The 21989-nt window shown below is 45.9% G+C and overlaps 3 protein-coding genes across 3 annotated transcripts; all 3 read left to right on the forward strand.

Moving 5' to 3' along the window:
• The first annotated feature begins 275 nt into the window (after window positions 1-275).
• Window positions 276-5531, forward strand: LOC134472100 (UL16-binding protein 1-like). The gene is made up of 5 exons (XM_063233014.1): window positions 276-439; window positions 827-919; window positions 2885-3151; window positions 3366-3641; window positions 4285-5531. Exons 2-5 carry the CDS (start codon window positions 832-834, stop codon window positions 4395-4397), a joined length of 744 nt encoding a protein of 247 aa, XP_063089084.1. The 5' UTR covers window positions 276-439; window positions 827-831; the 3' UTR covers window positions 4398-5531.
• An 11498-nt stretch (window positions 5532-17029) lies between these two features.
• On the forward strand, window positions 17030-19870 carry LOC134472171 (uncharacterized). The gene is made up of 3 exons (XM_063233344.1): window positions 17030-17489; window positions 19408-19674; window positions 19779-19870. The coding sequence occupies exons 1-3, from the start codon at window positions 17030-17032 to the stop codon at window positions 19868-19870; spliced, it is 819 nt and encodes a 272-aa protein (XP_063089414.1).
• LOC134472101 (UL16-binding protein 3-like) lies at window positions 19854-21055 on the forward strand. The gene is made up of 2 exons (XM_063233015.1): window positions 19854-20161; window positions 20803-21055. Exons 1-2 carry the CDS (start codon window positions 19903-19905, stop codon window positions 20961-20963), a joined length of 420 nt encoding a protein of 139 aa, XP_063089085.1. The 5' UTR covers window positions 19854-19902; the 3' UTR covers window positions 20964-21055.
• Window positions 21056-21989: the final 934 nt, after the last annotated feature.

Below are 21989 nucleotides of genomic sequence, written 5' to 3' on the forward strand. Positions count from 1 at the left end.
ACAGAAAAATCAGGACTTGTTCAGTATATTGATGTTCATATCAAAGACAACAACTGGTTGTCTCCCAAGACAAGCCAAAAACCAAATGCCTGGCATGCACGGTGCCCCCTGCCTATAATACCAGCATTCCGGAGGCCTAGGCAGGAGAATTTCCAGGAATTCCAGCTGCAGACATCAAATCTAGCCACTGAAATTCAGAGCAAGTAACTAGGCCCGCCCCTTACGCAACCACAAAGCGAAACCAAGCCGCGAATGAATGAGTCTCTGGAAACTAGCGGAAGAACTTTTTTTTTCTAACGCCGCACACTTAGGTGAGTTGAGCGCAGGCGCGAGGCTGACTCCTATGAAGCTCCTTGTTCAGCTGTTCCGTTGGTTGTGTTGAGTCCAGAAGAACAGAGTTTGAAGCACACGAGGGCTGCAGCGCGGAAATCGGCCCAAGGTACAGCAGGGGAGCAGGGAGAGGGCGGCGGGGAGAGGGCGGCGGGCTGGTGCTCCCCTCCGCCGCCACCGAGCCGCTGGACGGGGGCGACCCCGCCGACCGCCAGGTCCGCGCCCAGGAACCCTGAAACCGTGCGGGGCTGGGGAGCGCAGAGAGGACCCGCGGAAGGCAGATTCCCCAACCCCGGAGTCCCCGGATCTCTGCAACTTCGGGGAGGCGCGGGCGGAGTGTCCGCAGGTGGCGCCCAAGCGGAGTGTCCGCAGGTGGCGCCCAAGCGGAGTGTCCGCAGGTGGCGCCGCAAGCGGAGTGTCCGCAGGTGGCGCCGCGGTCCCAGCGCTGCTTTGAGGGCTCCGCCTCGGGACCCCTCTGCCTTCCTTGTCCCCACAGGACCCATGGACCGGGCCGCTATGTCCGATTTCCTCCTCGCGGTCCTGGCCGGGCTGCTGAAGCTGTCAGAGCCTCTCCAGGCAGCAGGTGCCGGTGAGTCACTGCGCGCTGCGCTGCGCCACCTACAGATTCCTTTCCTGGGGACCAGGTCACTTCAGCCCTGCTCCCCACCCCACACCAGGGCCGCAGAAGGGGTGGAAATCACAGGAAGCAGGGGAATGGAGAGGTTGCAGGGCAAAGCCTAAGAGGAGGCTGTCAGTCCAGTGACCAGCGGGCTGCCAGTCAGAGATCTAAACTCCTGGAAAGTGCAGCCTCTATTCCGGGATGGGAAGCTAACCCAGAAGGCTTCAGGGAGCCCAGGCCACCTCCTGTCTGTGACAGACTCTCTCCATCCATAGTTCTCCACAATCTTTGCCAGCAGATCACAGGCCAGGCGCCCCCACGGAATCACCAGCCCAGTCCACCACCCACTTCCCTCCTGAGTCACCCACTGCCCTGGTGCGCCCTGCCCACGTGCCCAGGCTCCAGGTACCTCAGGTCTCCCTCTGCCTGAGGACACAGTCCAGCAACACATCCCTTCTCCCAGACAGGATCTAAAGTGTTGAGACCAGAGGAGCTCTTGTGATTTCCCTAGGGAAGGACCACAGGGGACTACAAAACACAGAGGAGGGGAAGGTTGGGGTCAGGTGGAGCCCTAACTCTGGATGGGAGGAAAGGAACTGCCCCCTCACTGTAGGAGACTTATTTACACATTTAGCAACTTAACATTACCTGACACCCCCTTGTCCTAGCAACTGGGTTTACAGATTGTCTTGGGGCTCCGTGTTCACTGGGCTGAAGCAGATTCTTTACATGGCTTAGTCACCCAACAGCCATGCCCCAGCCAGCCCTGCATCTGTGCTCAATGTCCAGCCTTCAGGCTCCCTACACGAAGGCAGCAGGTATGGGCACTCTGTGCCCAGGAGGACACTGGCAGGGGTGTAGGCAGGGGCATCTAGAGACTTCTGCCTTTGAGCCCAGACCCCTGGCCTTCCTTTTGGGAGGAGAGCACAGGAAGAGGGTTATTAATTAGACAGGAATCCATCACTTTTCTCTCAAGTCCTTTCAGCTTCGCAGGCCACACAGCTCTCTCTGAGTGCCAGCTTTAGTGTGAAGCTGTAGAGGGCGTGTCAGTGAACTGGAATCAGACTTTATCACTTCCTGGGTTTTCTTGCTGATGAATCACTTATCGCACTAATTTTCTACTCTCTAATGGTCATCTCTGTCTCACTATGCTGATGTTGGTTTGGTGTTGTTTTTTTTTTTCTTTGCTCAACATTATTTGTCTACTTGACATATAAGTGTCCTCCTGACTTCCTATGAAGAAGAGTGCACAGGACATTTTTCTGGTGTTCATGTTACATCCACTCTGAACTTACTGATCTTTCCTCTGATGCATTTCCTGGATATTCTAGTTTTCTTTTTCTAATTTTTATTTTTATTCCATTCAGCATGGGGAATAGCTGCTAGTACATAACATGTTTTATTGTTTCTGTGGCATGCAGCACAGGTTACAGCTTCCCAAGCTAACAGAAGCCTCTCTCCTACCACAGTGATGCCCCCTCACAGCAGTCCATGGAAACCCCATGAACCATAATCATAAACTGAACCTCTGTGTCACTCCTGACTCCCACTCTCACCCCAAAATTCAGTGCAGCTCCATATAATCCCCATCTCCCTGAAGCCCACCTGGGTTGCTTCTGAAGCCCCTCTGCCCTCTGGGTCTTTCGTCCCACCAGGTCAAGTGGTCATGAATGGGAGTATCAGTCCCATGGGCACAGGGAATGCAAACCTTCTTCTGGGACATGCAGCTGCCACCAGGGAATGTCCTTTCCTCCTCAAGCAAGGATACAATACCAGCTTTCTACTGGTGGAGGACAGCACAGTGTGGGAAGGAGCAGTGGGCCTTCTGCCAGCTCAGCCCTTCAGAGAGAGTCTCTTCCCCTCAGATATTATTAGATGACAGATTGGTGCATTCCTTGCTCACCTCTAATCTTTCCTTATGCTTTTCCCTAACAGGCACTCACTCTCTTTTCTATGAATTCATCACCACTCCTAAGTCCCTGCCTGGACAGCAGCAGTGCAAAATCCAAGGTCAGCTGGATCAGAAGATCTTTCTTTCCTATGACTGTGTTGGTGCCAAGGCCAACACATCAATGGGTGTCCTTGGAGGGAAGCTGAATAGCACCAAGTCCTGGAATGACCAGTTAAAAACACTGGAGGATTTGGCCACAGAGTTTAGAAAGCTGTTGTGGGACATTAAACTAGAGGACTTTGCATCCACAGGTAAGTTGGAATACTCCAAGACAATGAGAGAGGTGCTAGGGCTTTGGGGATATTTACCATATTCCTTGGGTTAAAGAAAACAACTGGAGGTTGGTCTCATCAAGGTTGGATGTGGAGGAAGAACACGGGAAGATTAGTAGATCACATGAGGTGGGTATTGGGTGGGGGCCAAGGATTTCTCAAGAAGGGAGGTTAATCTCTTTCCCTGGGGCAGATCCCCATTTCTTCATGGTCAGGATGACCTGTCTCCAGAAAGCTGATGGAAACATCCTCGGATTCTGGGACTTTGGATGCAATGGAAAATTTTTTCTCCATTTTCACTCAAACAATAAAACATGGGAAGACCTCCTTTCTGGATTCAGCTCCATGAAGGAGAAGTTGAAGAATGACATGGAGCTGAGTGAGTTGTTATACAGGACATCACTGGTCGACTGTGGAAGTCGGTTAAAGGAATTCCTGGAGCATTCAGAGGAAAATCTTGAGACCACAGGTAACTGGGAAGAACATGAGGAAGGTGTTGCTCCCTTCAGATAAGATGCTCCCATGTGCCTATGTGTGTCTGCTTGTGTTCCTGTGTGTGTGTACCTGTGTGTGTGTAAATTTTTCATCTAGAATGATCAGGAATGATTGCTCCCTGGGAAATGGTGCCATGTGTATTCTTCCCATCTTTTCCCTTCTCATCTCCTAACATCGCCTGCGCACTGCACATAGCTTTGATGCATTCACCATGGGTTTCTTGCTGACCTCCACACTGAGGACACCATTCTCTCTCCAGGATTCCCTTGGCATCATTCTTCTCTCATCTCACCTGGCCTCTTTCTCTTTCAAAACCACCTCACAGGTGAGCTCCTGAGACCATTCCCTACCACTCTGATCAGGAATCACTTCCTCTTCTGTCACCAGCTAGGATGGGTTACATTGTGACCCTGGCTGCTTGCCTAAATATGTCACTAACTCCAACGACCTCCTTCTCTTTCTTTACCCTCCTCAGGACCTGTCACAGTGGCTGCCACATAGCACAGGGGTAGAAGCTGTCTGCATGGCTGGGTGGGCTGAGGTAGCTGGAGCTGAGGGGGCATCTCCTCAGATATGGGGTCCTGACAAATGCTGATTCTCTCCTGTTTCTATCCCAGCACCACCCACCACCCCAGCAGGATCTGAATCCACTTTAATGGCCGCCCTACCGAGCTGCTTGGTCCCAGTGCTACTCTCATGTGTGATTTTTCTCTTTTTAAAAAAAAACTAAATTACGTTATATGATAAAATGTTCAAGGCTGCGGTTTAGCTCAGCCGCATAAGTGTTTGCCTGGCAAGTACGAGGTCCTGAGTTTCATCTACCAGAAAAAAAAAAAGAAAACATGTTTACAATCATTGGTCGTTGGAGAAATTCAGTTAAAACAATCATTGAGGATCCATCTCAACCCAGAAAGAATGCCCAGGATTAAGAAACAACCAATAACAAATGCTGGAGAAGCTGTGAGGAAAAAGATTTCTTCTGTACTGCTAGTGGCAGTGTAGACTGGTACAGCCACTGTGGAAATCAGTGTGGAGATTCCTAACAAAACTGGGATTGGAAGTCCCATTTGTTCCAGCTATCCCACTTCTGGGCATATTCCCAAAAGAACTGAAAACATCATACCACAGTGATATATGTGCACCCATGTTTATAGCAGCACAATTTGTAATAGCCACATTTTGGAAACAACCCAAATGCTCATCAACTGAGGGATGGATAAAAAGGATGTGGTATTTTTATGTAATAGAGTACTACCCAGCTATAAAGAAGGATCACATTGAGGCTTTTATAGGCTTTTCAGATTATACTTGTTAGTAAAATAAACCAACTCACATATGTAAAATCCATGCTGTCTCCCTGATGTAAGAAAGTGGAAGAATAAATAAGATCCAAACTCTTCAATAAATATTGTGAACGGATAAGAAACTGCTCAAAGGGGAAAAATAACTGGGACAGGGAAAAGGAGGAAAGAAGGAAGGGAAAAGAAAAATGATGTCAATTTCTATATAAACCCTTAACGTAGCTAAGATGATTGTATTATTCTATCAGTTCTAGGAACAAAACAGTTAACATTCATGGCATTAGATCAATTTTGCACGTCTGTCTCGGGGAATCTGAGTAACACTTTTGAAGACAACAGTGAAAAATAACAGCCTTTGTTAAGTTCCTACCACGTATTTTGAAAGCTTATATTGTTAATGCTGGGTTTTTTATTATCATTGTTTGTCTCTTTGGTTTCTTGTTTTTCATGCATTTTATTTTATTTTATTTTTTCCTCTTTAAAATAAAAAAAATTATTTAATTGTCTTTCCAACAACATATTCTCTTCTGACATTTAAATAAAGATCTTTATTTTGAAACAAATATCTCAATTAGTCTGGAATTGTATTTTATGATCTGTGTGCATAATTTCATGTGACTACCTGAATGCCTGATAGGTAAAAATACAGTATTTCTAGGTAAGTTTTGGAAAAGTTTCCTGAAAGATCTCATTCAAATTACCAGACCGAAAGACTGCTCTCCACAGTGTAGAGAAACCAGCATGCACAGAGAAATCACAAGCAAAGTAGAGCAGAGGGGAATTCATTCTGCTTCACCACACCCATGCATTTGCATTCCTCCCCTTCACATTGTCATGGTTTGTGTCAGTTCTCACACCCCAGATCTCATGCAAGCATGGACACAGCTGAATAAAGCCTGTGTGATTGGTTCCTTGCCCAGCACTCCATTTGGTGCTGTGAGTACCACACCTGCTCAGGCGTGGAGCCAACATAAAGTTTAATGGCGGGAGAAGACATGTCTTCTCTCTCACCAGCTCCTGTTTGCTGTTTGTCATGGCCCACAATACCACCCTGTCAATTGGAGCCACCTGAGTATGCACTGAAACCTCCAAAATTGAAGAAATAAACCTTTCCTTCCCTAACTTTGGGCCTCAGGTATCAACAATGAGAGACAAAAATAACCAAGACAGATTTTGAATGTTCTCTACCCAAGACTTCCCAAGTCAGACCATAACTTACAACCTTGCCCCCAAGTCTCAAGATTTTGCCAGCAGACAGGATTATACCACTGGCTTTCTTGGTTCCTAAGCCTGTAGACAACATATTGGAAGATTCCTGTTCTGGCTATAAGATGAAATCAGTGTGAGAATTGTGCTTTTTCCTTCACGGGAAGAGGCAGAGTGTGGACCAGGTAGAGGCTTAATAGATGTTGAAAGGAACAGGGAGGGTGAAACAGTCAAAGAGAGGTGGAGAGGCTGGAGACAAAATACACCCTCCAGAGATACACCCCATTCATTCATGTCTACCACCTGGGCTGCACCTCTAGTCCTATCGTACATGAATTTCATACAAGTCTTACCAGTTGCACTTTGGGGAGAAGGATTCCCCCAGAAACTGAGAAGGGAACAGCTCCATGGGAAAAAGCCAGGGCTCAGCATCTCTTGAGGAAAGCTCTGAAAAAATAAAATGCAGTTTGTGTTTTCCATCTTATCATCATACTTCCTATGAATGCCTAGGAATGCATTCCTCTGAGGATAAACTATCAGGACTCTCACCTGGAAAAATGGACCCATGTTTCTATTTTATACTGTGGGGCAAGTTAGATGCCTGTAGAAAGAGGTGTGTGTGGGCGAACCAGTCAAGGAATATCAGCAGGAGATGACAGCTGGGTAACACTTGAGTACTCTGAGTTACCAGGTTTAATGTGTGTAAAGCAATGAGGAATGTGTGTTATTTACCGAAAGTGCTCAGTTCATGTTTACCATCTTAATCTTCGAAGCATCCTCATGAAACACTCAGTGACTTCCCTAAATGAAGAAAAACTTGATGGGGGAGGGGAAAACCCAGAGCCCTGCTGTGCTCACAGAGATCACTTACCATGTACCAGTGTGCTACTCTCAGCTCCAGACCTGCCCTTCCCTGGCCTATCAATGAGGCTGCTCTTTCTTGTGAACACTTTCCTCCTGGCCAGCGCTTTGTCAGCCGAAATGACTACCAGCCAGCCATGGGGGAAGGTGGGAACATGCTCCCCAAGTCTTGCCTCACAAACACGCTCCTTCCTGCACTTTTAGACCCTATTAAGGATTTTTATTCCTGATATCTTGTCATGAGGAATTTCCTAGATTCTACAAACAGCTACTGAGCTTTTCCTACTGAGTTCAGCTGATAAAGCACCCTAGTTACCTTTGTTTCTCACTCAGAGGCCCAGGCTGTCATCTCTCCTAGAAAGACTGATCCCAAGGCCTGAGCATGGAGCTCTTCCAGACTTACTCCTCCTGAGTATTCTCCTTCAACCTTGGAGACAGAGTCTGTTCCCTTATAGGTTACCTACCAATTCCTAGAGCTCTCTTGTCCTCTCAGCATGTACTCACTAGTGTGTAGTTAATCATCTTCATATTCACTGCTACTTCTTCACATTACTATATGACTTGAGTATCCTGAATAAAACTCTGTTAACATCCCCTCCAGATCACCATCATACGACCTTGGTATGGCCAGTGAGCAACTTCCTGTGTGAATGCCCACTGCTGATCTAGACTTCACCATCTTCTCTCAAGCTGTGTCAGCAGAACTATCTAATATTCTCAGACTAGTCTAACATCACAAACATGAGATGATTCAATCAGGTAAGAATTATTTGCTCTAGGGCCAGGGATTCAGCTCTGAGGCACAGCACCTGCCTGGCAAGTGAAAGCAATGAGTTTGATTTCCAAGTTAAAAAATTCCTCTGCATATATAACAGAAGGAGTTAATTGTGGTGCCTGATAAATGTCTGCCTTGGAGATCTCTTAACTGATCATGAAACACTGATTCACGTACCTTTCCAGGATTCATATCAAGTCAACTGCGTTCATCTCTACAAACTCCTCAAATAGGAAGAGCTCTCCCCATGAGTGGGACACTTGACAATATTTGGAGGCAATTTTTCATGCCCCTACTGGGTAGGGGTGTGCTATCATGTCAATTGGATCCTGTTTGAGGCCCCAAATAGTCTGCAATGCACAAGACAAGCTGCAGCAACAAAAAAACATTCGCCCCAAATACTGCTAAACAAATTTTGGGAATTTGGACCAGCTGGTGCCTGTGTCCATCCTTTGAACACTGTGCCTCACTCTACAACACACGGTCCATACACATAACAGGACTCTGACAGTGGTTCAGATTTCTAGTCCACACATGTATCACACCTTGCAACAGGATCCACTTGCACCAGGACTCTGGAATCAGTGAGGGCACTTCTTACCCTCATCTTCCCGCCTTGGACAGCCACATCCCCATTACTGAATTAATGTCACACTTTAAAGCTTAGATTCACCCCTCATGGGGAAAGCTACAATTTTTTTCTGTAGCACATCACAGTTTAGTTCTTACTCTCAAAAAGAATGTACCGCAAATTCATCAGCGTTAGAGGGCAGAATCCTAGCAAAAAAATATCTTCAAGATCTGGTTTGAATCCATTCTGAAGGCAGCCCATTGCTTTTAGGTCACAGTGTGGGGGGGAGCAAAACATGAGGAGACAGCACACACAGTGAAAGACAGAGAGAGAGAGAGAGAGAGAGAGAGAGAGAGAGAGAGAGAGAGAGATCCTGCAATACCTTTAAATGCTTTCTCTAGGATGGAAATGAGACCACTTTTGTTTCCAATCCTGACTACAGGGTTCTGAGAAGTAGGAGGGATCAGACATACTTGATGAACCACAAACATCTTCGCCATAGCCTACCACTAAGATGTTCAGAAGCCTGGGTGCTGGTGCACTCCTGTAATCCCAGCACTCCGGAGCCTGAGGCAGGAGCATCTTGGGAGCAGAACCTGGGTGTTCAGGGCTCCTGCCAGCAGCACCAAGGCCACTGGGCCCTCCCGCGGGCTGTGAAGAGGCACCAGGGCATTCCGAGCTCCTGCGAGCCCGAGCCCGGCTCCGGTTCTTCCGAATCCACAGAGAGCAACTCTTGGTTCGCACAAGCTGTGAAGACAAACCTACCCAAGGTCAGACAGAGCTGCGACCCGAGGAGCTGGGAGAGGGCGGCAGGAGCTGTGGGCAGGTGCCCTCCTGTTCTGCCACCGAGCCGCTGGACGGAGGCGACCGCGCCGACCTCCAGTCCCGCCCAGGAACCCTGCAACTGTGCCCGGCTGGGTAGAGCGCGGAGAGGACCCGCTGAACCCTGAGTCCCCAACCCCGGAGTCAGGGGATACTCTGCAACTTTGGTGAGGCTCAGGGGGAGTACCCGCAGGTGGCGCCGCCCCTTACAGCCCTGCTTTGAGGGCTCCCCCTGGCGACCCCTCTGTCTTCCCTGTGCCCACAGGACCCAAAGAGGCAGCCTGGAAGTCTGATTTCCTCCTCTGGGTCCTGGACGCGAAATTGTACCCCACAGGCTCTAAAAAAGTGAAGTTTCCAAAACTAGAGTTAGGTTGGGAGTTCAAAGAGAAAAGCACAAAGAAAAGAAAGCAAATAGTGGGGGCTGCCAGTGCCCTCACAACACACACTGAGCTATGTCTATACACAGGCCCTTCCTTCAAAGTGCTTGTTTAAGTTGCCCAGGCTGGGCCCCAATCTGCAGTGTTCCAGGCTCGGCCTCCCCATGTGCACCCCCATAGCAAACTGACACCAAAAATATAAATAGAATACTAAACATTTTGCAATAATTTATGAACCAAGCACATAAGTATTCTAGAGGCTTAGCTATCAACACACAATAAAGCAGCTTCAGCTGAAGGCATTATCTATACACATATAAATGGATAGATATATGTGAAACTTTCTTTACATGCTACATACTTTAGCTAGTTGTGTGGTTAGATATAATAATCAAATTTAGATGACACGATTAGGAAACTACAAATTGAAGTTCATAGACTAAGCACAGATGTTTTAAAAAGATCAGTGATTATAAAGAGTACTGCTAGATAACTCAAAGTTAACAGGATAAAGGGTACAAAAACTTTTCAGAATCCTTATTAATCGCAAAATACTAGAATTTGCTTGAAATGCTTCCACTCCTAGGGGAAAGAAAAAGTATTAGGATGTGTTATGTACATGTACCAACTCTCCTCGTTATGAATATAATCGGTGTATACTTCAATAACATACTAATGGAATAGAATCATTTAAAAATAAATAAGATTCTCTTCTAAAGGGTATCAAAGTTTATTCACGTAATTTTCTAATACTAAGTATTAAAATCTACTGAGCGCATAGTGCTTAAGTACAAGTAGATGTCTGGGATTTGGGGGCTCATCCATGCTGTCCTTGTTCACTTGAAAAAGCACAAACATGCCAGGATTTCCTAAGGAGAAAAAACTGCTACACTGCCTCTTCAGTAGGATGGGCAATCATCAAAGATGCACCTCTCAGTTAGCCCAAGTAATAAACACACCACACACACACACACACACACACACACACACACACACACACACTATCTAACAGATAAAGAGAACTTCACTGAACAAAGTTTAAAAAATGAACTTATCCACACAATTAAGAATCTTGAGACATCCAGCTAATTCCTTGCTTCAAAAATGTCAGCTCTAACTTCATAATTTAATGCAATATCTTTGGTTGGATCCTAGTCTGGTGGAAGAAAATGGATTCTTGGACACATAACCCTAGAACAGAACCAGGAAGAAAAGGAAAATATGAATGAACCAATTATGAAGAAGAAGACTACGCAGTAAGGAATCTCCAATTTTAAGCAGCTCAGAATTTGTTGATGACTTCTGAATTCTACCAATCATTTAAGAAATAGTAAAATGTTTTTCAACTATCCCTACAATTAGAAGAATAAGAAATACTTCCAAATTCATTGTAAAGGCGAGCATTAACCTGATTCTAAAACCATGAAAACCAAGAAGGAAGGAAGAAAAAAGAAAACTGTAGGTCATTATCCCTGAAGAACATAAATAGTCACCAAAATAATAGCAAGCCAAACTCAATGACATATGAAAAGTATCACTCCGTACAATCCAGTGAATTCATCCAGAGAAACAAGGAAATTTTAATATTCACAAGTAAATACACACATTATTTTCCAATAACCAAATGAAGAACAAACTCATCACTTCAACAAATGGAAAAAAAAAACGTTAAGAAAATTCAGCATTACTTCATGATAAAAGTCTCACCAGGGCTGTGGTGTACCTCTCAGTGCTAGAGGGCTTGCCTGACATGCACAAGACCCTCCTTTGAGCCCCAGCACCACAAAGAGAAAAAGAAAAAAAAAGAGAGAGAGAAAAAGAAAAGAAAAAACTGTTTCTCAACCAAGTAGCTACAGATAGAATACACCACAAAGCAATATGCTGTGTGGAATAAACTCACAACCAATATCACATTGAAGAGGGAAAATCTGAGACCCTTTCCTATAAAATTTGCCAAAAGGTAGTTTCCCCCTCTTGCTGCTTCTAATCAACAGAGACCAGGCCAAAGATTTAGGGCGCAGAGAAATAAACAAAAGGCACATAGCAAGAAAAGAAGAAAGTAAACTGTCATTGTTTGCAGACAACATGATCTTTTCTATACATGACCCTACACACTCCACCAAAAAATTGTTAGTAATAGTAAGTAAATTTAGTAAAGTTGTAGACTAGGAAATCAAAATACAAAAATGTATATCATTGCATTGCATTTGCTTTCTGTCACTATTTAAAATGCAGCTGAATAATCTGCCTCAAAAGCAGGTCGGGGGTCAGAAACTAATTAAAATGCAAACCAGTCCAGCTGGGTGAGTAACTGAGTTTATCAGGGGTTACTTACAAACAGTGGGTGACTTGCAGGCTGCAGCACCACAGGAGCTGCCCATCTCCCCTGTGCCAGGGTACTGCTTTGGTGATTATTAACTGAAAGAGCAAAAGTAGGATTAAAATCAAGAGGGGTCCTTGAAAAACTTATGTGTACTTCACACCCAATTTCATCCTTACCGAGAAACTCTGCTGGTCTCAGTGAACACTGCCCCAGCCACTGTGAAGGGTGGCTTCCTTATACCACCATCTGGCCATATGTATGCACAATGTACATATACACAGTGGAGTATGATTCAGACCCTCAGAAAGATACCTTGAGTCGTTTGAAAGAAAATAGATGCACCTCAAGACTCTAATGCTAAGTGAAAAAAATCAGACACCAAAGATTAAATATCACATGGTTTCTCTTACATGAGAAATCCAAAGTATAAATAGTTCAAAGAACAAAGTAAGAGATAGAGGATAGGAACAGAGACAGAAACTTCGTGGAGAAGGGAAAGAGACCTAGGGATGGGGATAGACAGGGGAGGGGAGGGAAAGAGAAGGAAAAATGATAAAGATGGTATATGTACATCCTCCAGTTCCTCAGGATGAAGATAATCAATATGTTAAAAATGTACTAATTACTAAAGATCATAAAGGTACTTTTGGTAAATTCAAGTTCTACCATATAAATGATTTCATTATATTTTAAAATATTAAATGCTCCAAGGAACATTACAAAAATTAACCCCTCAAATCCTAATTGAACTAATAAGTATGTTCTCAAGATTTCAGGAAAAAAGATTATCATACAAATATTTTATTTCTATATAATTCAAATAAACAGTTCATAAATTCAATTAAGGAAAAAAATTACAAATATAATACTACTAGAAAGAATAAAACACTTGTTAATAAATTTACCAAAAGAAGTGGAAGACGGATAGTGAAAAATCACAAAGATTTAAAAAACTGGGTAGACAGTGCATGCTCATAGAGTGGAAACTTTATCTTTTTTTTTTTTTTTTTTTGCTTTTTTTATTTAAAGAAAAAAAAACAGTATAAAGGTACAAGTAATACAGAATTACAAAAAAAATGGTAAGAAATCATGAGTTAATAGGTTACATATTGTCATCTTAGAAATAGTTGTCCAAATTATAAAATTAAAGCATGTAAAGTGGGCATTCATACAGTGAGACTGCAGACAGTTCCATTCGATGATCCAACAAAAGCTCAGTAATATGGTTTTCCATCCTACACACTCAAACATCCATGTAGTTATATCCCTTAGACCATCTTCCTTTCCTCTCCTTTTTATAGTAACAATTACACTTTTTGGGTTTTATTACTCCCACAGTTCTTATTACTTTTTTTTTGAAGAGAATAAAACCAAACATGACTAAACAAAACAGAGTCAGTTAGAACAGAAGGATGGGCATAGTACATGATGCAAAAATAGAATACCAGGTGATCTCTTTGTACCTCTTGATATTTTTAAAAAGAGTTGCCTATATCATCAGGCATAATAGAATTGATCAAAACAGTACAGAACAAGACCAATAAAACCTACACTGGAGACCTTATGGGACTTCAAAAAAGATAATAGTAAACCATAATGGGCATCATAATAAATTTTATTGCCTTCAAAGTGGTTGCCTATACCCTCAAACTTGATACTATCAAACAAAATAGAATATAGTAAAATCAGACAGAACAAGATGGGGAGAGCAATACTGGGGCTGCATATCAGGTTAATAGGAAAACAAAAAAGTTACTATAATGTATCCCGCTATTTTTTAATTCAGTTTCCCCTTAATTGCAAAAAATAAGAAAAAAATAGATTGATTTTACAAAGGGGGGAGATTGAGATAAAAGAGGACATTGTAACAGAACAACACAGGTCAGAACCCAACAATTTAAGCATCATCCCCACTTCTTGCCTGGCCACAGCTTATGGGGCGCTTAGATCTTTGGGAGTAGAGTCCCTGTGAGCCTGACTGGGGCAAAGCTAAGTGAGCAGCTTCTTGGCCTGGTTCTTTCCAGTCCAGAAGAACAGGGTTTGAAGCCCACAAGGGCTGCAGAAGAGAAGGGGCCAACAGTACCTGGGGTGCAGGACTCCAGGAGCTGGGAGAGACCCACTGGAGCTGCCAGCCAGTGGCACCCTCTGCAGCAAGACAGCCTCTGGAGAAAAAGTGCATACAGGGAGCTACAAGGCAGGTGCCCAGGACCTGCCATGACTGTCAGGATCCCCAGGGAACCCATGGAACTTACCGGGCCAGGGAAGCGCACGGACAGGACACAAAGACACTCTGAGTCCCCAAGGTACAAGAGTCCTCCGATGACCTGAAACTTCCCAGAGGCCCTAGTGGAGTATCTGCAGGTGGGGCCCACAGGCCTCCTCTACACCCCTCACCCTTCCCTGTTGCCAGGCTGCAAGGCGACTGCCCACTCCTGGACATCTACCTCATGGTCAGGCCAGGCTGCTAGTGATGTCAGATCATCTCCAAGCCATCCCCACTGGTGAGAAGGCCAACACTGCACTGTGCCACCTCTGGACCTGACTAGCTCCCCTGGCTCCTTTCCTGGGAACCAGGTCACCTCAGCCCTGGCCCCCATCCTATCCCGAGGCCCCAAAAACGTGCAGAAATCACAGAAGTAGGGGATGGGGAGGTTGTGGTACCAAGCCACAGATAATGTTATCAGTCAGGTGACTCACTGGCCTCCTGGACACTGTCTGAGCTCCTGCAAAGTGCAGTCTCCAACTCTGAAAGGGACTCTAAACCAGGAGGTCTTGGGCAGCCCAGGCCTTGCGCTGTGTGTTATAAACTCACTCCCCGTAATCTCTATTATTTCTTTCACTATAATGACGTTGGTTTTCTTCTTTGCTCACTAGACATTTTTTTGTCCCCTTGATACATATGAGTCCTTCTGACTTCCTAGGAAGCAGAGCACACAGGACATTTTTCTCTTCCTGTTACATCCAGTCTGAGTCCACTGATCCTTTCCTCTATTGCATTTCCTGGAAGTTCTAGACGTTCTTTTCCTAATTTTTATTTTTATTAGTACATGTTTGCAGTACAAAATGATCATATTCCTCATAGGGAGTATCTGCCTGTGCAAAGCATCTCTTAATTATTGTTTCTGTGTCATGCAGCATAGGTTACAGCTTCCCAAGCTAACAGAACCCACTCTGATACCACAGTGGTGCCCCCTCCCACCTGTCAATGGAAACCCCAGGAACCATACTCATAAACCAAATTTCTGTATCCCATAAGGCTCCACGATCACCAAAATGCAAGGCAGCTCCATAAATGCCCCATCTTCCTGAAACCCACCTTGGTTAATTGTGAAGCCCCTCTGCCATCCTGGTCTTTCTTCCAACCAGGTCAAGTGGTCATGAAAGCCTGTATCAGTCCCTTGGGCACAGGGAATGGGAACCTTCTTCTGGGACATTAGTCTGCTATTAGGGAATGTCCTTTCTTCCTCAAGCAAGGAAACAATGCCACCTTTCAACTGGTGGAGGACAGCACAGTGTGGGAAGGAGCAGTGGTCCTTCTGCCAGCTCAGCCCTTCAGAGAGAGTCTCTTCCCCTCACAGATATTATTAGATGACAGATTGGTGCATTCCTTGCTCACCTCTAATCTTTCCTTATGCTTTTCCCTAACAGGCACTCACTCTCTTTTCTATGAATTCATCATCAATCCTAAGCCCCTGCCTGGAAAAGAACAGTGCCAAGTCCAAGGTCAGCTGGATATCAGAAGATTTTTCTTTCCTATGACTGTGTTAACACCAAGGCAATCCCTCCAGTGTCCTTAGAGGGCAGCTGAATAGTACCAAATCCTGGAAATACCAGTTAGTAACACTGCAGGACATGGCCATGGACCCACAAGCTCCTGAGACATCTGTGGCAGCTAGTGGATAATGTTCTTCTGGGCACCATTGGGGATCCATCTTCTCCACTCTCCTCTGCCTCCTCAGAACTGAATCACAGTCAATGAGAGGTGGCTCACTGGGACCTGTGTATGGTCCCTGGTCACCTCCCAGCACTGGAGGTTTCTGAATGGGTAAAAACAGATCATAAACCGAGAGCCAGAAACCAAGAACCTGGTATCTTCTCACCAAAATACGTGACCATTTCCCACATGGATACACAGGCTGGCATGGCAGCCTAAGAAGTTATGTCAATAGCACTGACCTGGTGATAGGATGCTGGTCTGCATGGACACTGAATGAAGAAGGAAATGTCCAAAAGAAACAGAAAACAGAAAGTGGACATTATTAGAAGCCCCCACAACTGGCATTTCCTGCTGGAGCCAAGGATTTTATAACTGAGAAATTGTTTTCTGTGCTTTTTTCTAGTGGAAATATCATTGTTTGTTGACAGGAAAGCTTAGGACTCTTCAAACACCTTGGTTTCTAAGGAGACTGTCTGTGGGGTGACAAATACTTAGGCCTTCCACAAAAAAAGAGGAAATGTCCAACCATGAAGACACTAAAACAGAAGGGCCCAAGAGGAGTGGAACAAAAGGCACGAAGCTTGTCTTGTTACACAAGTCTGATGAGTCATTTATGCTGAGCAGAAAGTGATGTTCAGCACCTACAGTTATCAGTTATTATTCAAATCAGACTCTTATTCAAATAGGGCAGTGGTAAATTAAACAGAAAAATTAGGACTTGTTCAGTATATTGATGTTCATATCAAAGACAACAACTGGTTGTCTCACAAGACAAACTAAAAACCAAATGCCTGGCATGTATGGTGCCCTGTGCCTATAATGCCAGCATTCTGGAGGCCTAGGCAGGAGAATTTCCAAGAATTCCAGCTGCAGACATCAAAACCAGCCAGGGGCTGGGGATTTAGCTCAGTGGCATAAGCGCCTGCTTTGCAAGCAGGCAGTCCTGGGTTAGATCCCGGTACCCATAAAAGGTTAAAAGACAAAAAAAAAAACAGCCCCTGAAATTCTTGGCAAGTAACTACACCCGGCCGCACAAATCTAAACCCGTCCTGCGCTGAATCCCAGGGCTTTTAAAACAGCCAGGGAGCACAACTTTCCTGTTCCGCCCACTTGTTGAGCGCAGCCGGGAGCGGGATTCCGGGGAAGCTCTTACATCAGCTGCTCCCGCGGTCTCGTGGCGCGCAGAAGGATGGTGTTTGAGGCGCTTGCAGGAGCAGCATGGAAACTGGCCCGAGGTACAGCAGGGGAGCGGGGAGAGGGCGGCGGGGAGAGGGCGGCGGGCTGGTGCTCCCCTCCGCCGCCACCGAGCCGCTGGACGTGGGCGACCGCGCCGACCTTCAGGTCCGCGCCCAGGAACACGCGGAACCGTGCGGCGCTGGGGGAGCCGGCGGAGAGGACCCGCGGAAGCCCGGAGTCCCCAACCCCGGGGTCCCCGGGTGCTCTGCAACATCACCTTCCGGGAGGCCCGGGCGGAGTATCCGCAGGTGGCCCCGGAGGTGCCAGCGCCGCTTTGAGGGCTCCACCTCGCGACCCCTCTGCCTTCCCAGTGCCCACAGGACGCGGGAACCCGGCCGCGATCCTCTGCTTCTTCCTCGCGGTCCTGGTCTTGCTGCTGCAGCTGGCAGAACCTCTCCCTGTGGCCAGTGCTGGTGAGTCCCCGCGCGCTGCGCCGCGCCGCGTCCCTGCTGGGCTCCTTTCCCGGGACCAGGTCACCTCAGCCTGGCTCCCCACCACACTCCGGGGCCGCAGGAGGGGTGGAAATCACAGAAGCTGGGGATGGAGGGGTTGCAGGGCAAAGCCTAAGAGGAGGCTGTCAGTGGGGAGTCCCGCGGGCCGCTAGCGAGAGACCTAAACTCCTGGAAAGTGCAGCCTCTATTCCGGGATGGGAAGCTAACCCAGAAGGCTTCAGGGAGCCCAGGCCACCTCCTGTCTGTGACAGACTCTCTCCATCCATAGTTCTCCACAATCTTTGCCAGCAGATCACAGGCCAGGCGCCCCACGGAATCACCAGCCCAGTCCACCACCCACTTCCCTCCTGAGTCACCCACTGCCCCAGTGACCCCTGCCCACGTGCCCAGTTCCAGGTACCTCAGGTCTCCCTCTGCCTGAGGACACAGTCCAGCAACACATCCCTTCTACCAGACAGGATCTAAAGTGTTGAGACCAGAGCAGCTCTTGTGGTTTCCCTAGGGCAGGACCACAGGGGACTACAAAATACAGAGGAGAGGAAGGCTGGGATCAGGTGGAGCCCTAACTCTGGATGGGAGGCAAGAAACTGCCCCCTCACTGTAGGAAACTTTATTTACAGGTTTAGCAACTTAATGTTACCTGACACCCCCTTGTCCTAGCAACTGGGTTTACAGATTGTCTTGGGGCTAGGTGTTTACAGGGCTGAAGCAGATTCTTTACATGGCTTAGTCCCCCAACAGCCATGCCCCAGCCAGCCCTGCATCTGTGCTCAATGTCCAGCCTTTAGGAGGACACTGGCACGGGTGTAGGCAGGTGCATCTAGAGACTGCTGCCTTTGAGCCCAGACCCCTGGCCTTCCTTTTGGGAGGAGAGCACAGGAAGAGGGTTATTAATTAGGCAGGAATCCACCACTTTTCTCTCATGTCTTTTCAGCTTCGCAGGCCACACAGCTCTCTCTGAGTGCCACCTTCAGTGTGAAGCTTCAGAGGGCAAGCCAGTGGCTGGAACCAGACTTGACCACCTCCTGGGTTTATCTTCCTGATGAATCACTTATCGCATTAATTTTCTACTCTCTTGTCATCTCTGTCTCACTATGCTGATGTTGGTTTGGGGTTTTTTTTTTTTTTTCTTTGCTCACCATTTTTTGTCTACTTGATATAAGAGTCCTCCTGACTTCCTATGAAGCAGAGTGCACAGGATATTTTTCTGGTGTTCATGTTACATCAGTCTGAGCTTACTGATCTTTTCTCTGACACATTTCCTGGATGTTCTAGTTTTCTTTTTCTAATTTTTAATTTTATTCCATTCAGCATGGGGAATAGCTGCTAGTACATAACATGTTTTATTGTTTCTGTGGCATGCAGCACAGGTTACAGCTTCCCAAGCTAACAGAAGCCTCTCTCCTACCACAGTGATGTCCCCTCCCACCAGTCAATGGAAACCCCATGAACCATAATCATAAACTGAACCTCTGTGTCACTCCTGACTCCCACTCTCACCCCAAAATTCAGTGCAGCTCCATGTAATCCCCATCTCCCTGAAGCCCACCTGGGTTGCTTCTGAAGCCCCTCTGCCCTCTGGGTCTTTCGTCCCACCAGGTCAAGTGGTCATGAATGGGAGTATCAGTCCCGTGGGCAGAGGGAATGCAAACCTTCTTCTGGGACATGCAGCTGCCACCAGGGAATGTCCTTTCCTCCACAAGCAAGGATACAATACCAGCTTTCCACTGGTGGAGGACAGCACAGTGACGGAAGGAGCAGTGGGCCTTCTGCCAGCTCAGCCCTTCAGAGAGAGTCTCTTCCCCTCAGATATTATTAGATGACAGATTGGTGCATTCCTTGCTCACCTCTAATCTTTCCTTATGCTTTTCCCTAACAGGCACTCACTCTCTTTTCTATGAATTCATCACCACTCCTAAGTCCCTGCCTGGACAGCAGCAGTGCAAAATCCAAGGTCAGCTGGATCAGAAGATCTTTCTTTCCTATGACTGTGTTGGTGCCAAGGCCAACACATCAATGGGTGTCCTTGGAGGGAAGCTGAATAGCACCAAGTCCTGGAATGACCAGTTAAAAACACTGGAGGATTTGGCCACAGAGTTTAGAAAGCTGTTGTGGGACATTAAACTAGAGGACTTTACATCCACAGGTAAGTTGGAATACTCCAAGACAATGAGAGAGGTGCTAGGGCTTTGGGGATATTTACCATATTCCTTGGGTTAAAGAAAACAACTGGAGGTTGGTCTCATCAAGGTTGGATGTGGAGGAAGAACACGGGAAGATTAGTAGATCACATGAGGTGGGTATTGGGTGGGGGCCAAGGATTTCTCAAGAAGGGAGGTTAATCTCTTTCCCTGGGGCAGATCCCCATTTCTTCATGGCCAGAATGTCCTGTCTCCAGAAAGCTGATGGAAACATCCTAGGATTCTGGGACTTTGGATGCAATGGAAAAGTTTTTCTGCATTTTCACTCAAACAATAAAACATGGGAAGACCTCCTTTCTGGATTCAGCTCCATGAAGGAGAAGTTGAAGAATGACATGGAGCTGAGGGAGATATTATACTGGACAAGGGTCGACTGTAGAAGCTGGTTTAAGGAATTCCTGGAGCATTCAGAGGAAAATCTCCAGACCACAGGTAACTGGGAAGAACAGGAGAAAGGGGTAGCTCCCTTCAGATAAGATGCTCCCGTGGACCTATGTGTGACTACCTGTATTCCTGTGCATGTACCTGTGTGTGTGTGAATTTTTCATCTAGAATGATCAGGAATGATTTCTCCCTGGGAAATGGTGCCATGTGTATTCTTCCCATCTTTTCCCTTCTCATCTCCTAACATCGCCTGCACCCTGCACATAGCTTTGATGCATTCACCATGGGTTTCTTGCTGACCTCCACACTGAGGACACCATTCTCTCTCCAGGATTCCCTTGGCATCATTCTTCTCTCATCTCACCTGGCCTCTTTCTCTTTCAAAACCACCTCACAGGTCAGCTCCTGAGACCATTCCCTACCACTCTGATCAGGGATCACTTCCACTTCTGTCACCAGCTAGGATGGGTTACATTGTGACCCTGGCTGCTTGCCTAAATATGTCACTAACCCCAACGGCCTCCTTCTCTTTCTTTACCCTCCTCAGGACCTGTCACAGTGGCTGCCACATAGCACAGGGGTAGAAGCTGTCTGCATGGCTGGGTGGGCTGAGGTAGCTGGAGCTGAGGGGGTATCTCCTCAGATGTGGGGTCCTGACAAATGCTGATTCTCTCCTGTTTCCATTCCAGCACCACCCACCACCCCAGCAGGATCTGAATCCACTTTAATGACCGCCCTGCTGAGTGGCTTGGTCCTAGTGCTAATCATCTCATGTTTTCTCGTTTATAAAGCAATTAAATTACGTTATATGAAAAAATGTTCAAGGCTGCGGTTTAGCTCAGCCGCATAAGTGTTTGCCTGGCAAGTACGAGGTCCTGAGTTTCATCTACCAGAAAAAAAAAAAAAAGAAAACATGTTTACAATCATTGGTCATTGGAGAAATTCAGTTAAAACAATCATTGAGGATCCATCTCAACCCAGAAAGAATGCCCAGGATTAAGAAACAACCAATAACAAATGCTGGAGAAGCTGTGAGGAAAAAGATTTCTTCTGTACTGCTAGTGGCAGTGTAGACTGGTACAGCCACTGTGGAAATCAGTGTAGAGATTCCTAACAAAACTGGGATTGGAAGTCCCATTTGTTCCAGCTATCCCGCTTCTGGGCATATTCCCAGAAGAACTGAAAACATCATACCACAGTGATATATGTGCACCCATGTTTATAGCAGCACAATTTGTAATAGCCACATTTTGGAAACAACCCAAATGCTCATCAACTGAGGGATGGATAAAAAGGAAGTGGTATTTTTATGTAATAGAGTACTACCCAGCTATAAAGAGGGATCACATTGAGGCTTTTATAGGCTTTTCAGATTATACTTGTTAGTAAAATAAACCAACTCACATATGTAAATTCCATGCTGTCTCCCTGATGTAAGAAAGCGAAAGAATAAATAAGATCCAAAATCTTCAATAAATATTGTGAACGGACAAGAAACTGCTCAAAGGGGAAAAATAACTGGGACAGGGAAAAGGAGGAAAGAAGGAAGGGAAAAAAATGATGTCAATTTCTATATAAGCCCTTAACATAGCTAAGATGATTGTATTATTCTATTAGTTCTAGGAACAAAACAGTTAACATTCGTAGCATTAGATCAATTTTGCATGTCTATCTCTGGGAATCTGAGTAACACTTTTGAAGACAACAGTGAAAAATAACAACCTTTGTTAAGTTCCTACCACGTATTTTGAAAGCCTATATTGTTAATGCTGGGTTTGTTATTATCATTGTTTGTCTCTTTGGTTTCTTGTTTTTCATGCATTTTATTTTATTTTTTCCTCTTTAAAATAAAAAAAAGAAATTATTTTAATTGTGT

This window comes from Cavia porcellus, unplaced genomic scaffold (assembly GCF_034190915.1).
Source record: "Cavia porcellus strain 051 isolate PalLab524CR breed Dunkin Hartley unplaced genomic scaffold, mCavPor4.1 scaffold_22, whole genome shotgun sequence".
Taxonomy (NCBI): Eukaryota; Metazoa; Chordata; class Mammalia; order Rodentia; family Caviidae; genus Cavia; species Cavia porcellus.

Excerpts from the sequence above, each read along its gene's own strand:
- LOC134472100 (XM_063233014.1), top strand. The coding sequence starts at position 832 with ATGGACCGGGCCGCTATGTCCGATTTCCTCCTCGCGGTCCTGGCCGGG. Across the intron at positions 3,152-3,365 it reads AGAGGACTTTGCATCCACAG|ATCCCCATTTCTTCATGGTC; the intron begins GTAAGTTGGAAT and ends TCCCTGGGGCAG. Across the intron at positions 3,642-4,284 it reads GGAAAATCTTGAGACCACAG|CACCACCCACCACCCCAGCA; the intron begins GTAACTGGGAAG and ends TTTCTATCCCAG.
- LOC134472101 (XM_063233015.1), top strand. The coding sequence starts at position 19,903 with ATGGCCAGAATGTCCTGTCTCCAGAAAGCTGATGGAAACATCCTAGGA. Across the intron at positions 20,162-20,802 it reads GGAAAATCTCCAGACCACAG|CACCACCCACCACCCCAGCA; the intron begins GTAACTGGGAAG and ends TTTCCATTCCAG.
- LOC134472171 (XM_063233344.1), top strand. The coding sequence starts at position 17,030 with ATGGTGTTTGAGGCGCTTGCAGGAGCAGCATGGAAACTGGCCCGAGGT. Across the intron at positions 17,490-19,407 it reads TCTCCCTGTGGCCAGTGCTG|GCACTCACTCTCTTTTCTAT; the intron begins GTGAGTCCCCGC and ends TTTCCCTAACAG. Across the intron at positions 19,675-19,778 it reads AGAGGACTTTACATCCACAG|GTTGGATGTGGAGGAAGAAC; the intron begins GTAAGTTGGAAT and ends GGTCTCATCAAG.